At 42.4% G+C, this 15,826-nt stretch overlaps 1 protein-coding gene across 3 annotated transcripts in view; it reads left to right on the forward strand.

Moving 5' to 3' along the window:
- Nucleotides 1-15,826, forward strand: part of ProRS-m (prolyl-tRNA synthetase 2-like protein, mitochondrial) — a 29,871-nt gene that overhangs the window by 12,618 nt on the left and 1,427 nt on the right. Inside the window, exons 4-14 of one of the 3 annotated variants that reach the window (XM_084581763.1) lie at nt 984-1,061; nt 2,137-2,217; nt 2,707-2,779; nt 3,523-3,630; nt 5,546-5,639; nt 8,146-8,183; nt 9,444-9,505; nt 9,592-9,671; nt 13,454-13,589; nt 14,541-14,720; nt 14,872-14,979. In XM_084581763.1, coding sequence (XP_084437889.1) covers nt 984-1,061; nt 2,137-2,217; nt 2,707-2,779; nt 3,523-3,630; nt 5,546-5,639; nt 8,146-8,183; nt 9,444-9,505; nt 9,592-9,671; nt 13,454-13,589; nt 14,541-14,720; nt 14,872-14,979 — 1,038 coding nt within the window. The remainder of the gene's footprint in view (nt 1-983; nt 1,062-2,136; nt 2,218-2,706; nt 2,780-3,522; nt 3,631-5,545; nt 5,640-8,145; nt 8,184-9,443; nt 9,506-9,591; nt 9,672-13,453; nt 13,590-14,540; nt 14,721-14,871; nt 14,980-15,826) is intronic. The other 2 variants (XM_084581764.1, XM_084581765.1) reach the window with 2 other exon arrangements.

Below are 15,826 nucleotides of genomic sequence, written 5' to 3' on the forward strand. Positions count from 1 at the left end.
ACAGCTGTCATTCGCCACTGAAGAGGCGGCAAGTGCAGTGATGGCATGCAGAACAGATACAATACACCGGTGGCAAAGGAGCCTCCACCGCAATGGGCAGAGGCCTATAGGTCCCCAGCCCCGGAGGGTCGGGCGCTACCACCAGACTTCCCGACCGTTTTTGTCCTCCAGCTCATTATATAGCCTGCCGGGTGATGATATCGATGGTCAGCATAAATGTCGCAACTGTCTAGAAACAGTGCCATCGAACACCGGATGACTTTGAAGCATTCCAGTGTGCGTTCAGAGAAGCTGGTTGCGCATTCGTTGCCCTCCGCGATATTCCCGCAGTCATGCTCTGCACACTAGCCAGTAATTCTAGGCACTGAAGTTAGTGTGTGCAATTAAAAGGAAACAAAAATAACGTCCACGTCGTATAAACTAGTAAAAAAATAAATGATTGGCAAAAAATATTTTAGGCACTATAGAAAGCGGCCCAAAACATCAGCTGCTGTTTCCTGGGAGCATTGTTTTCTGCCTGCTACCAATGTTCTACTAATTTGTTTCGGCCAGGGTGTAATAGGAATGTCTGCAGTATCATGGCCCGCTATATATGCCATCTGTCTGCGCTATGTGGCCACGGTTCAGCGCAGCTGTCCTTGCAAATAATGCCTCCTGCATGAAAAAACCTGCATGCCCACCCCCTGCAGGGTGCTATGCAGTGAAGCAGACAAGATTTGACAACGTTGTTGTGCTCGTTTTCTCGACAGCAGCAAAAAGATTTCAGTCTACACTAATATGTATGTCTACATGCTAACGTAAAACGAATGGCCTAGAAAGAAAATTGCATTATAAAGGTTGCAAATGCAAAGCCGCGTCGTCCACTACCTTGCTAATTTACAATAATATCGCCGAATTTCTACGTCTGCCTCTTTGTTGGAGTAATGCCAGCCTGTTTTCTGGTGTCTTTCATTTCAAGTTAATTTCCACAGGGCATTTTACAGGTCTTCGTTGCTTGTTGGCTGTCTCTACGCGTCTTTAAACATCGAGGAACTGCTTCACACTGTGAAACGTTAGTGTTGGTTGGTGAGCTTTTGTTGTTTTTTTTGTAGTTGAATCTTATGCGTAACCTTTACCCACTTCAATTTCAAACATTTCTTTGCAGGAAGTACACATTAACTAATCTTTTCTTATTTATATCTATTTTATTTTATTCCTAAGTTTTGTTGTCATCTTCTCTAGGTTGTTTGGTCCCGCCGCAGTGGTTCAGTGGTTGGAGTGCTCGACGGCTGTGCCCAAGGATACAGGATCAAACACTGGCCGCTTTCTTTAACATGCACTGACATCGCATAGCACACAAGCGCCTGGCTTTTTGTTCCATTGAAAAGCGGCCATGGAAAGAATCCCAGATGGGCGAAGCTTCTGAGGCCCTCCACCATGACGTCTCTGATAGCCCGAGTCGCTTTGGGACGATAAACCGCTTAAACCAAACCAAGCCTCTGTGTTGTTGCATTGCTGTTAATGGTAAACACGGCACAAAGGAATGCGGACAAAAAGCGCACAACAGAGGATAGTCCCTGTCGTGTGTTGTTTGTTCCTTCTTGGCCACATTTCTTTGTACCGTGTTTTCCACTAATTCAAAAGAACATTGTTGTTACTAGATCTACTTGTACTCATTAGGGCATTCCTGTTAAAATGTGTGGAGAAAAAAATGGCCATTTTAACAGCCCGAAAAAAAAAAAAAGAAAAAAGCTGCTGTCAATGAGGGAACAAACCTCTTTTTTGTCCGAGGTATTTGTCAGCCAAGGCACTGAAACTTTCAGGTGCTTTATGCAATAAAACAAGCAGGCTTTTGTATATGGTAAATTTTTAACATATTTTTTTCTTTTCACTTTATAGACCCGATGTCGTAAATATTTATCCGCCAACTACCTCCTGCAGGAGCAGCCCATAAACCCACTTCTGTATTTAATCCTAGTATGCCACCTCATTTGCAAACTACTCTCCTTTAATTGAGTGGTTGAGCTTCGGAGGCTGTGAAACAAGCGATAAAGAACTCTTCTGTGCTAGCATGCTATGCCAACGTTTTAAGCTCCTTTTTAAAGCTTTGCTATGTAATGTCTTGCTTCATGGTTCTATAAATCTTTCTTCATATAGACTCATGAAGAAGCTGTATCACAGCTGGTGGCTTCCATGAAATCGTTGCCTCATACAGTTCTGCCGGTTATGCTCTATCAGGTAACATATCAAATGCTTTTAATCAACACTTGTTTACCATTTACTTAGAGAGTCAATTTATCAGAGCACGTCTGTAATTATTGGTCGAAATTTCTACACCTTCACTTGCGGCCTTCGGACGTCACTAGCAGTAGTGTACTTTCAGTGGCTGCAATTGTTATATCGGTGTATACTCATTAGTGATTGACGATCACCAGAAGGGTAGTAATAAATTGTTCAGTAGCAAAAGAAAGCCTGCACGGTGGTTGTATGACTTTGTGATGCTTTTCCAGGGACAGATTTAAGAGGCCTAAAAGGAAGAAATTTTACGTAGAAAAACCGACCACATATTTCTGAAACAAAAGTTCTGTGATACATGATTTTTATGCACATAATTCATGGGTTTAATAAAACTTCCTCCGTATCATGCTGCCTCCTCCAAAGGTGACCCATAAATTTACCACCTTGGAACTTTCGTGTTCCTGAAATTTTCGTTTGTTGAACTCCCAGATAACCCCAAAATTCCGGGATGAAGCGCGACCCAAGTTTGGCTTGCTTAGGTGTCGTGAATTTCTTATGAAAGGTGAGCTGTCGTCTTGTGACTGCATTTGGCTGAAAAGCTTGCTGAGGGACTTGTGCTCTTGCCGAAAGGTCAGGGATGTTGTCATCTGTGACACTTATAACTATGAATATGTAAAACTTCTTTGAGCATGGGTCACTTACTGCACTGTGTAGGTATCTGAAAAGTGGCGAGCAGCGGCCGGAAACAGCCTGTCAAAAGTGTTTAGTACATGAGGAGGGGGAAAAGTATGGAAGATGTTTCTGTAATGCATAACATCTTCTTCAGCATATGTAAATGCTACCAAAGTATTAAATGGACCATGGTACACCAACATTGCAAATGTCATCAGTGAGGCAGTGCAGCATCATCATGTTTCACTGTTTTATTATGAATTTTTTGAAGCTAGCATATAATATTCAAATGGTATTAACATACAAAGCAGCATGTAGCAGCTGTAAAGCCCATGCACATACAAATGGTTAAAAGTAAACCAGCATATTTACTTCTGCTTACTCACATTATTCATCCCTCCTATCGAGTAGCTTTGGTACATTATTTAAAACTCTATATATCAAACTAAACCAAACATTGTTAATTGCAGTCAATTTGCACTTAGCTCTGTACCAGCCACCAGTGTAAATGCGTTGCACATTTATTACAATGGTTCTTACAGTTGACGCTGCTGTTAGGATGTACTAAATACCTTTCCATTTTTCCTTGCTATTTTTTTTTCAGGTAGTGAACAAATTTTCTCGTTCTTTCAGACATGTATTCCTTTGACAAAAGTCGGGAAGAGGCAGTGAACACATATAACATGGTCTGTGACGCATACACTAGGATTCTGAGGCAGCTGGAAGTTCCGTTTGTTAAAGGTAAGCTGTAGAAGTCGCTCCTTTTTTTAGTCCCTTGCCTTGCCATATAATGCAGCATATACTTCTTCAGCTGAAGTTGAGCAAAGAAAAGCCAACATTGCTGGCACAAACTTCCATCTTTACGGTGGACAGAGGCGCAAGGTTCCTTTATGGTTACCCACCTTTCCTCTAATGAGGTTTAGGCTGGTCAGGCCATGAAGCACATGTGTCGGTGTGTGACTGAGAAATAAGTTCACAAGAGGCACTTTTGCTGCAGACAAATGTATATTTATATGAAGTTGTTAGAGTGACATTGTGAAATAACCAGATCATTACAAAAGCTACAACGACAAGATCTCTGTAATCTTGACTCGGTAAATTGCACAATAGAATCCCGACAATGAACAAATGCAATGGTAAAGAAGGATATAAAGTGTTGCCAAAAGAAGTATTCAAAATAGAGTAAATGGGAGTGAAGAGATACACACAAAATGCAGCAAACAAAATGCTAAACAGAATCAACGTTTAAACAAAGGCGATAGCATTTCTCACTTAATGGCCAGTCAGTGGCAACACAGCTTTGAAGTTCCGATGATGTTCATTGTCAGAGAGTCGATCGGTAGCGCCGGCATAGGAGGTGATGAGATGAGTTGATTGCGAGCTCGAGGAGCTTGACTTTACCAGAGCGTGTTGCCGCGAGAGTGATTGCTGAGAGGTAGAATCTTCTCTGAGCACAGTGGCACCTGGCTCGATGGGGCCCATCTCATTCCCTCGGCTGGTTGCGCCGCGAACCTCTTGTTGATGGCATGGCTGGCCGAGCATGGCCCTGGAGAATCATGTCAGAGCATGGTCAGAGGAACGGGAAGAGGCTGTATCTTCTGCGCTGTAAGAGGCAGCTTGTGACCGTTGCTCATCCAGCTGAGATTTTTTTTATGTTCTAATTTCTGGACTTGCAAGTTGAATTTTCAGTTTAATTTTTTCTTGAAGGTTGTGGAAGCAGTGCTCCACCATCCTTGCTCAGAACTTTCGCCAGAGCAAAGCACTTGCATATTCAGAACATTGCAAGTCTTTGATAAGTGTTACAAGGCAATTCAAATCATTGTTATGAGCAGTGCCTTCTAAATAAGAGCATGATGAGTAGGAGCATAGCAGAGTTGTGATTACAAATGGTTTACTGTGGCGAATAAAACATTCTTCACAGTACCCTTTCAGGAAAGGCATAATTTCAGTTTGCCATTTCTCACCCAAGACAACTGTGCCGAGTGGTGCCTTTGATGTCCCCTTGTATTAGGCATCTGAAAATAGCTCAGTTATGAATGCGTGCTCGAAAACTGCAGACATTTGTTGACCTCCATCTTATTGACAATTAATAATGATGAAGTGTCAGTGGTGCTTATGGCGTTTTAATGCAGAATCATCAAATGTCTCATAAGCCACAAAACCCTGTTGGCATTGGCCAGGAAATGTGGCACTGAAAACCTCATGACATCACAGCCACATAACCTTGAGCATGATTTTAACCACTCCACAGTATTCATGTTAAACGTGATGTCACGCTTAGAATGAAAGTGGTCAAAACCTGATATGCAGTACTAATGGTCGCCGCAAGCCACTCAGTTTCTCAGCAGAACTCACGATGAGGCAATGCTTTTGCATACGCAGCACGTAAGTGGTTTTAACCCAGGCAACACAAGTTGAGTGCCCAATATTGGTACTTCGTTGACAATGCCCGGCCCAGCATACAATGCCAATAGATGCCAGTATTGGGCCGGTCTAGTATTGCCAAGGAAGTGCTTGCAACATGAACATGCTTATCTCGTGTTAAACAGAGACACATACCAGAATGTTCATAATCTTGCCTTTATAAGGCACGCTGTATAATTATAATTGCCTCTAGATCAGTCTATTTACCCAGTCCTCCCCTCTCACTCACCAGTGAAAGCCTGCACAGGTGCAATGGGTGGAAACTACTCCCACGAGTTCCACTACCTGACTGATATTGGGGAAGACCATCTGCACGTGTGCTTGCAGTAAGTTTCCCTATTTTAAATGCTGCAGGTCCTTTGCTGTCACACTTTTCATTTATTTATTTGAAATACCTTACAGGCCCGTTGGGCATTTTGTAACAGGGTGGGAGGAGGGGGGGAAGGCAGAAACTCTAGACAGTGTTATCATAAGCAAAAATGTAAGAAAACAAGCAAAAGTACAATGCATGGATATATGTACATAAAGAAATCACGCAGAAGAGCAGATGCAATGACACTGATATGATTACAGTAACAAAAAGAAATAGGCGACACAGATTAAAGCACAACAATAAAAAAATGAAACAACCTGGAGGACATTATCAGTGTGTGGTATAGTGCTGTTAAGACCAATGGGTAAGAGTAACAAAAAAAGAAATGTGGAGCAGAAACAGAAGTAAAGAAGGCATCAAAATGGCACTTAACACCAGCAGCAGAGGGGGGGCACACACACACACACACACACACACACACACACACACACACACACACACACACACACACACACACACACACACACACACACACACACACACACACACACTCACACTCACACTCACACTCACACTCACACACACTCACACTCTCTCTCTCTCTCTAGATGGAATATTGAGATATTGAGGTAAAAAGAACTTGATCAATTGAAGTGCACACACTTGTGGAATAGTGTTAGGAGAGCAATGTCATGGCATTTACTTAAAGGTTGTAACAAGAGATCAGTTTTAATCTGAGTCCTTTCCACTGGTTTCAGTTCTGATTTTTTGGACGTGCGTCCATTGTGATGTTGCTAGCCAGGTTTAGAAGATGAGCAGACATGCCACAGTGTGCATTTTCTGCAGCTTTTCCAAGCTGCAAAGCATCCATTTTTGCATCCTATGCTTATGAAAGTCACTAATGTCATGTGCCTCGTCAGATTTCTCGACTTGTGACATCTTACTGCTGTTGCTTGTGTTGAGTGCGAGTGGCAGTTTCAGAAACTGAGACCATGTTTGAGAAAAATGTTGCTTGCACAGAAGTCTTGCGTGTGCCCTGTTCTGAAGAAGACAAGGCGGTAAACATTTTTCTGTCTACATATCATGTAGAGCTGCATGCACCTTTACTATGCTGAAAGCTTTTTTGTTCCTGTGAAACATATTTCCATTTGTGACAAAGTTGCATAATCTGACCTTTAGTAAAATGATTACTTCCTGGCCAATATGACTGGGTTTTTGTAACACGAATATTTCATGCAAATGTGGTAGTGAGAGTGTTCAGAAGATAGATTAGGCTGGGGAGCTTTAACGGGAGGCAAAGCCTAGCTGTAACTCAGCCAATCATACAAGCAGTGTGCTTAATTCATGTTTGAAGCTTTTGTATATCAACCTGCAGGTGTATGAAGGAAAGCAACAGTCACTAAAAGCAAGGAAAACATAAGGTATTTTTGGATGTTAATCAAGTGATGGAGAGCATTTATTATTCAACTTTCTTAGGTATTTAAGTTGTGTATAAACCTTCCTTAAAAAGGATGAAGGTAGAAAATTTGTGATTTGCACATTCTTTGTTTAAAACATGTCTTATTACTCCAGGAACCATGATACATGCTTTATGATTCATGTGCAGCCAGTGAATAATTTAATACTATTGTGTGAGGAATACAACACACAGCGCCGCGGCATCGCTATCACCATCACTTGTCTCCGGCGTCCATCTCTCGCGCTGAAGCTGTGCCCTGCGGCTGGTAATTCTACACTGTTGTGTCCGAAGTACAGGCAGCGTTAGCCCTTGGGCCATGCCATTAAATCCTCTTTTCAATTTCATTATTGATGTGAACATTTTTTGCTTTTGGTTTCTGGATGCCGTGTTGAGCAGTGACGTCGCTGTGTAGGAATCTTGACAACTTAGCCTTGTCACAGGAGCTCACAAATCTGCTCTCTCATACACTTGCTGTCTGAGCGCAAGCAAACCGGCAACGGCGAAAATTGGCTTGTTTAGCAACTCTGATTCTGACCATGACAAGCCTTCATCTGACTCCAGTGAGGACGTCGACTTACTCTTTTTTTTTTTATGAAAGCAGTGAAGATGATGATAAACATAACTCCAGAATCCAGATAGTCATTTCATATTTGATCCGCTTGCAAGTGAGCCAAAATGCTGTGCTCTGTGCGATGTTAGCATATGCTAAGGTACCCCAGGTGATCTAAATTAATACAGAGCTCTCCACTACTGCGTACCACAGAGCCCATGTGTTGCATTTGGATGTTAAACTCCACGGCCTCCATTTTTTCACTCACTTGATTTCTTTTCAACTTAGACCCCTCTCACTGCGTTGGAGAATAAGTGCGAGATTGGATAGCAAACTCCATGGCACCACAAACAAGACAAAAAGACTTCCGTTGTGGAAACTGCCAACATAACCTAGCTGAGTCCATCTTGAGTTTGAAAGGCCAGTGTAGCCGGATCAGTGACATAGGAGTTTCTGTGGCACATATGTGCTGTGATGCTCCGTAACATTTTTTATGGTTTATGTCCTCAGGTGCTGCACAGGCGTCAGTGCTGATGGACCCTCATCAGGTGTGTGTTTCATTCATCATGCTAATCACATGATTCAGTAGTGTTCTGAGTAACTGATACTTCTACCAGCAACTCTAAGTCTGCATTGAATGGAGGGAGAGGCTGGGGTTGAAGTTTATAAGGCTTCTTTCACTGCACCATTGATCAGGACCTGACCTTTTCTTTCCCATGGAAAGAGATAAGAGGGAGATAGCCTCCGTTTTTTTTTTGTGCTTGCATAAATGAGAAACCTCAGCATTCGCTCAGAAGTTAATACTTAGCTTACTTGCTTGCAAATTTCAAAGCATATCAAAGTAAATGAAAAGCAGCTTACTTTTATTGAAAAGCTGCACGGCATATATTTTTCCTCGTGAAGAAAGGAAGTCCAGTATTGTACAAAGTGAGAGGTGGTGTCTGTGTTATGCATTTTCATTAGGGGTGTGCTGATATTGAAATTTTTGAATACAAATTGAATGCGAATATGGGGAAAAAATGCCTTCGAATATCAGCTCGAATATCAGACTAGTAAAAAAATAAAGAATGAAAAATTAAGAAACAGCAGATATTGTTGCCTTGTTTATTTCAGAATTTGCATCATATTTGCAAATAAAATTGCACAAGAATTGCACAGGAATGTAACCCTACCAAAAATGCACTAATACAGAATTCTATGTACCTGTCTTTGTATTATAAGGATCTGCATGAAACATGTGGAACCGTCATAAATCTGCTGAATATAGTAAATGCTTGTTAATTCAGTCTTGAAGGGACCAGGAAACATATTCGAATTAACCGAAAGTTGAAATTATCGAATGGGCCTGAAAAACTGCCGAAAACCATTTGCATCACAGTGATTTTTATCTGATGAATACTTGCACAATGACTGTCGACATTTGAGATGAAACCAAAGTGAGAACAATGTTTTTTCACTGTTTCGTGAAGTGCTTCGCTATGCGCACACTGTTGGGAAGGCCCCCTTCGCGAAACGGCCCCGTCATGTTTCGAGGATGCTTCACTGCACGGTCCACGCTGTCAAGCGTTGCGGTGCAGTGTGCAATGCGGCGAAACTGTGGCAATTCTTTGGTAATTTTCGAATATTCAAAAATCCTAAATATCAGCTTTTAGAATACGAGTATGAATTGAATAACAAGCATATTCAATTAGTATTTGAAATTCTGAACAATCGCCCACACCTCATTTTTAAACATAGCAAAGGTGAGCAGCTGCTGTCTACTTTACTGCATGCATATGCTTGTAACTAAAGCACATTTAATTTTACAGACTGCCCAAATCAAAGCTGTGAACATTGTGGCGGACGTCTGCATGAGGCAAGGGGCATTGAGGTATGTTTCTCCGCTTTGCAGTACAATTATTTTGCCTTGTATGACTGGCTTTATGTGCATTTTTGATTGGCACACATCATTTAAAGGTTGCACATGCCTTCTCCCTGGGAACCACATACTCAGAGCCACTTGGCGCTACTATTCAACATGCTAACGGTAAGACCAGGTGAGACTTCATTATTTTTATGCCATTACCATAGCCTCTAATAAAAATAATTTTTGGATATTCTTATACTTCTGGCTCTCATAACATCGTTATGTAACAAATCTCGCAAATATTTTTGCTGGGATATGTGTTTCAAATGTTTGGAGAATTTGGAATACCTGATAATGTACCAGGCCCTAGGACACTGCAGCATTAGTCCTTTCACTTCCATGTCTTTTTTTTGGCTGCTTCTCTCACCTTGCCAGCTTTTTACCTGTTTGTGTTTTTGTGTGCTGGCCAGGTTCGTTTTCTTTATTGTAATTCCGCTGAAATTTCTTGCTTGTAGTACATTAGAATGTTCTGCAAGATATGTGAGCATTTTTTATTCTGCTCGTTCGGTTTTACCCTCTACCTCACATTTTTAGGCGAGGGATGTTCTTCCTCACTGTCTTCGTTCAACAAGACATTTAGCTGAGCTGATCCATCGCTGTCACTCTCTCACCTGAGTTGAAATTCGTCAACAGTTCCTGATTATATACGGCCGTCAAAGCGTGGATGCGCCTGACCCGCTGTCTCGCCATGGCTGCATTGCTGAGGCAATGAAGGGGCGCAGTAATGATGATAAAATGGTGCAGGTCTGGAAACATCTGCCGTATTTTTTTTTTTTATTCAAAGGCTTGCCATGTGGCACAGAATGGGGCTGCCTTTAACTTAAAGTTAAAGTAAGCGGTGGAGTCCATTGTCTTCAAGAAACCGGAGCAAGCTCTGGCTCTTAATGTTGTCTGTTAGCCACAAGTGCAGGTCTTGTTCCCTTGTAGCCAACAGCCCAACTTCCTGTAGTCGTCTTAGTCTTGATGGCTGCATCCCTGGGCATGACTATAAAAGGTGGTGAAGACCCACCTCGGTAGTCGGCCTTGGACGCTTGGAGCATGTGCTTGGTACTGCATCTGCTGTATCTGTTGTCCGGAATTTACCCTACAGGTTCTGTGTGTTTATGTGGCCTCTCCATAGATGGTGCCACATGTCTACAATATTTATTTTTACATGAGAAGTATCGGGAGTGGCATGGAGTGAGTTAAAGGGGCAACGCGAGTACAATTCTATCTCACTACAATGAAAATGACAGAGCGTGGGAAAAATTCCTTTGTGGCAAAATCAGCCCCAACAAATCATCAGATTGGACCACGGTGCAATCGAAAAACTTAATCTATTTACAAAGGTATCGATTAGCTAACTGCTTCTGCTCTTTTTTTGCATGACCGTCGTGGTGCTATTTTCGTACTCAGTGAGCAATTACATTGCATTTTGATTGTCGTGGGCACTGACAGGGGTGGAAGTGCTGCTCCATCTGCTCCATTCTGCTCCAATCTGCTTTTCCTGTTCCATCCTGCTTCAAAATGCAATATTGCTCCAGAACTGCTCCAAACTGGCTGCCTCGATGTTCTACCATAAATTTTGGCGGAACTGGGGAACAGTGTCACAGCACCAGGGGCAAAGATATAACAAATCTTGCACTGGGCTTAATAGAAATGAAATTTTTGCAAGAGAAGGAAGCATGGAGCATATATATGTTCGCAAGTAAATTCCGTATGAGCCACTGGCAATTTAAGATAATTGCAGAAAAATGCACTATGCATGTGATGTAGCACCTCCTCACAGCCTTTTGAATCGCTGGTGGAGAGCGACGCAAGAACAGCAAGCGAAGAAGGTAGCGCAAAGTGCTGTGAGCCGTTAGGAAACTTGTCCGACTGCAATAACTGCATGAGTTGTCCTAATGATTCTGGTGTGAAAGCAAAACTTCCCCATCGAGCCTCTTTGTCAATGACAAGCTTTCAGGCCTACGGCAGAAAAAATTATACTTGAATCTTTATGGGTTAGTACGCCAAGATGTCAGTCACTAGGAAACTTCTCAAGAGTCTTGGAAAGTCATACAGGGCCTATGCAAAGGTTTTAAAAATGAGTCCCCTCATTACTCAATGAAAGAATGATGACCTATTGGCAGGAGACAATGAAGTGAAAAAAGCTGAAGGATGAAAAGGCCACCCTTCAGTGCCATCTATCTTTCCTAAAGGCACTAGCTACTAACCAGTGCTCAGGTTTATCATACGCACAGGTATAGGATCAAAACGGATATGCACAAGATAGAGCAGAAATGTCGGGCCCATTCTGCTGAGCTTCAAATTAATGGCGCTGCTATAGCACATCAAAGTGGTAGACTCGACATTTGGATCTATCAAGTCAAAACAGGCAAATGCTTTAGGTCACTCTTGGTGTTCAGTTATGAAGTGCACCATGAAGCGTTCCTTTTGTTGCTAGTCTGTTCCAAGTTTGTTGGTCATTTGTCCTGTCAGAGATGAGTGTGTAGTCGGAAAGGCATTGAACTTGCATAAAAAGGAATCAGATTGGAAGTTTTGTATTTCAGAAAGAGAAAGCTGCAGTCATCAGAGGCGTTTGACCTTAGAAACCTGCTCCAAAACATAGTTCAAATGCTCTAAAATTCTGGTTTCATTGTTCCAAAGCTGCTCCAAAATGGCTTTATTAGTGCTCCCAAAGCTGCTCCAAAATGTTCAAGCCTGCTTCCACCCCTGCACCGATGAAACAGCAGATCACACCAAATGTGTCCCTCGCAGATGGTGCTGCTACAAGATATGGATTGATTGCGCTCTGGCTCGGAAGAAATGGGAGCTTATACCTGCGCTTGTCCTCAGGCAGCCAGTCTAATCTTCATGGCCACCAAGCAATGAGGGTCATGTGTCTGTGGATGGGTGGGCACATATCGATTCAAGCGAGAGTTTTTGGTGAAGCAGAGCAGTGTGGACTTACAGAACTGCACAAATTGGTGGTGGTATGCTTATTTTGTTCTTAAATACATTTTCAAATCCAGCCCCTTTTACCAAGAATTTCATTGAAGCGAAAACGGGCCCCAGAAATTTGTTCTGTTTGTTTCTATGGCGAGCTGGTGGGGAATAGAAAATATTTTAGCGAAGCGAAAATTTCGTTAAATTGGCGTTCATAGTAGAGGGGTTTGACTGTATACTCAAGAGTGGCAGGGGGTGTGTCTATATTGTCTGCTGAGCTATCTCGGAAGTAGCAGTGAAAGGGTTATAAAACTTGGCTCTGTTTTACTTGAGCGTTCATTTTGTTCAGTGATCTTCTGCTGCCTCGCTCGCCTTCATTTGCAGTCGCAGATTAATTTTTCCCCCTGTAATTTACAGTAATTGCTGCATGAGGGGCTTTCTGTGCTGTGGACGCAGTCTGCTATGAACAGACCCATTTACACGTCCATAATGGGGGCATGGTTCGCTTTAAGGCTTATGCCATGCAGACGAGACGTTGTCCAGGAGCGTGCCTGGCATCACCTGCAGACCATCACATACCCACCATTCTGTACCCCCACATCTACACCAATTGCTACACCAATGTTGGTATGATTTGCAAAGAACCTGCAGATCTCGTCCGCAGGTGCTTCCTGCCATCTGATTGCCCATCCTCCCTACTTTAACTGATAATAATAAATTATTAATCATCATCATCATTATGTTTCAAGATTCCAGCAATGGTGTTGAATGAAATAATCTTAAACTGGAAAAAATATTAGCTCGAAGTTTTGGTAAATGTTCACCTGGTCATGCTGGGTCAGTCAAGTTTGATAAAAACAAAATTGCCGACATTACTCTTGTTGCAAATAGATTTTTAAATGGTGAACAAGAAGCCCCGACTCCATTCTAGACAATGTGAGTGTGATTGCTGTATTGTTTTGGCGTTCAGTGTCATGAAAAGTGCATTATTTGCTCTCATTGCAGGCCTTTCGAAATGAACTGCTTCGGCATTGGTGTGACTCGACTTCTTGCTGCCTGCCTCGAGATGCTTGCCTCCGAAGACCAGCTTCGTTGGCCATTTTCTGTGGTGCCATTCAAAGTGGCCATCGTCACACCTAAGGTTCTGACAGTCTCAACGTTTTGTGGCAACTATTTGATGGAGCATACAATACACTGTTTACATAATGGCTGGTTGAGCAAATGTTTTTCCTAGTGAGCACGATATGGAGTATGTTGGCAGCCTAAAAGAGTGGGGGCTTTCATTTGAACTGCATTCAATCACCAGAGTAATATGGTGCAGTAAACCAAGAAAGCGACAGACAAGTTTGACCTACACAAATACTGCATAGTACTGGTTCACCTGCACATGAACATGCTTACCATCACTTTCACAAGCGCATACATGAATAGTCACGACATTTTCTTCTGCTCTCATGATTGCCAGCAACATATCCTTGAGTGTTGTACAACTTTTCGGAGCAGTTTTGTGAACTTTCACGACTTCCTTAACTTTAGTTGTGCTATTTGCTTTCTGCTGTTAGTATTGTAGGGGATGGGGGTGCATAGTTAATGCTCAATGATCACTTATCCACCCACATGTAGGTTCTAGATTCACTTTATGGCTCTCGTTCAAAGACCCACCCTCATAGGCGCTTTGCACGTAAGACACAGAAGCTATGGCAAATATGTCTGCCAAACTGGGCATGCCTCTACAAATTTTGCGTGCTTCAGTAGCCATGTTGTGCTTGGCGGAAATCGAAAGTCCCATAGTTCTCATTGCATCAGTTACTGATGTACTTAGCATTTAATATCAACTGTATATGTGTGCATTTGTGACTCGTTTTTGATTTTAAAACAACAATGCATTATTACATTTGCTGCTACAAGTGCATGCCTTACTTCATTTGCAATACCTTGGTGACCTTTCAGTACTTTCAGTTTTGTCATGGAAGCATGTGTATGTGATTGACTTATGCAAAAATGTTCAGACAGTTACTTTCCCTTTTTGCATACATGAAGGAATTCTGTTTTTCAATCTGCCTGGTTCTTTTTCACTTTCCATGGCCACTAGAGGGGCAGTCATGAAGCAGAAAGCCTCGCCTTGGCCGAGCACCTAGCTGGCCAACTTGGCTTGCTCAAACAACTTCAGGGTGGTGTCCTGCTGGATGACAGAGATGATTGGACAATCGGCAAAAGGCTCAAAGACCTTAGCACCCTGGGAGCTCCTTATATTATCGTCGCTGGCAAGAAGGTTGGGTTCTTGTCTGGACTTGATTTCGGGATCTTGCTAGAGTGCTTTCAAAACTTTATAAAATAGCAGGCAGAAGCAGAGAAGAGGCTTGAGAAATTTTGGGAAGCATTGTGTGTGTGAATTTAAGCTTGCCTTCGTATTTTCGTTACAGACAAAGGAACCTATGCCCCTGTTCGAACTGCACGACGTGATCGGAAAGTCTGCAGCCGAGCTCACACATTCAGAACTGCTGCACTTTTTCCAGTTTGGACCACTCGCAGTAAGGACTGTCTAATTTTGAGTGATTCACTGGGATGCTTCTCGAATAGTTTACATGCTGCATACTTCTCATGCGATGTTCTTGATTCTGGACAACATCAATTCGAGTGGTGCGGCCAAGTGCTTGGAGCTGTGCCTGTCTGTCCTGTCTCCTGCACCAAGAGTGGCGCTGCTGTTGCCAGATCACCCAATCCAAGAAATCGAGAAATCAATATTTTTTATTTTAGATGTTAAATGGAATTATTATTGTGTGCTTAACTTGCACAAAGTGGTAACATCGGTCAAGAATGTGAGAATTGGAAAGCATAATAAACGAACATAAATTAAATCTGTTACTGCAATTCTTGTTAAATCATGTCTAATGGTGGTACTAATCAGAAAATTGTCATTGATTTACATTGCAGTAAATGTACAAGTTTATAAGTTTGGCATGATGTGGTATATGGCATGAGGGGTTTAAAGTCTCATCTCGAAGTGACCTCGGACTATGAGGAGCGCCACAGTGGAGGTCTCCGCATTAATTCAGGCTACCTGGGGATCGACATGGTCTGGTGTCATACAAGACACTGGCACCTTTTTCAATTGGCCTTTATTTGAAAGTGGCCACTGCAGCCGGATTTGAACCTGTAGTCAAGCACACTAACTGCTGAGCCACCACGGTTATTGTTCACAAATTTACCAATCCATGCATCACCTGGAGGCAAAGACAAGAAACGAGGTACGGAATTCTAAGTAGGGGATTCCTTTCACTAGCCTAACAGAAACTCATTAGCACAGTGCTCGTGGAGCCGTCAAAAGAAAAAAAAAATTCTGCAAAATTTCGCAGTGCCTGTCAGTATAGTGACGCA

Source organism: Amblyomma maculatum, chromosome 10, assembly GCF_055883805.1.
Source record: "Amblyomma maculatum isolate TAMU_Amacu chromosome 10, ASM5588380v1, whole genome shotgun sequence".
Lineage (NCBI taxonomy): Eukaryota > Metazoa > Arthropoda > Arachnida > Ixodida > Ixodidae > Amblyomma > Amblyomma maculatum.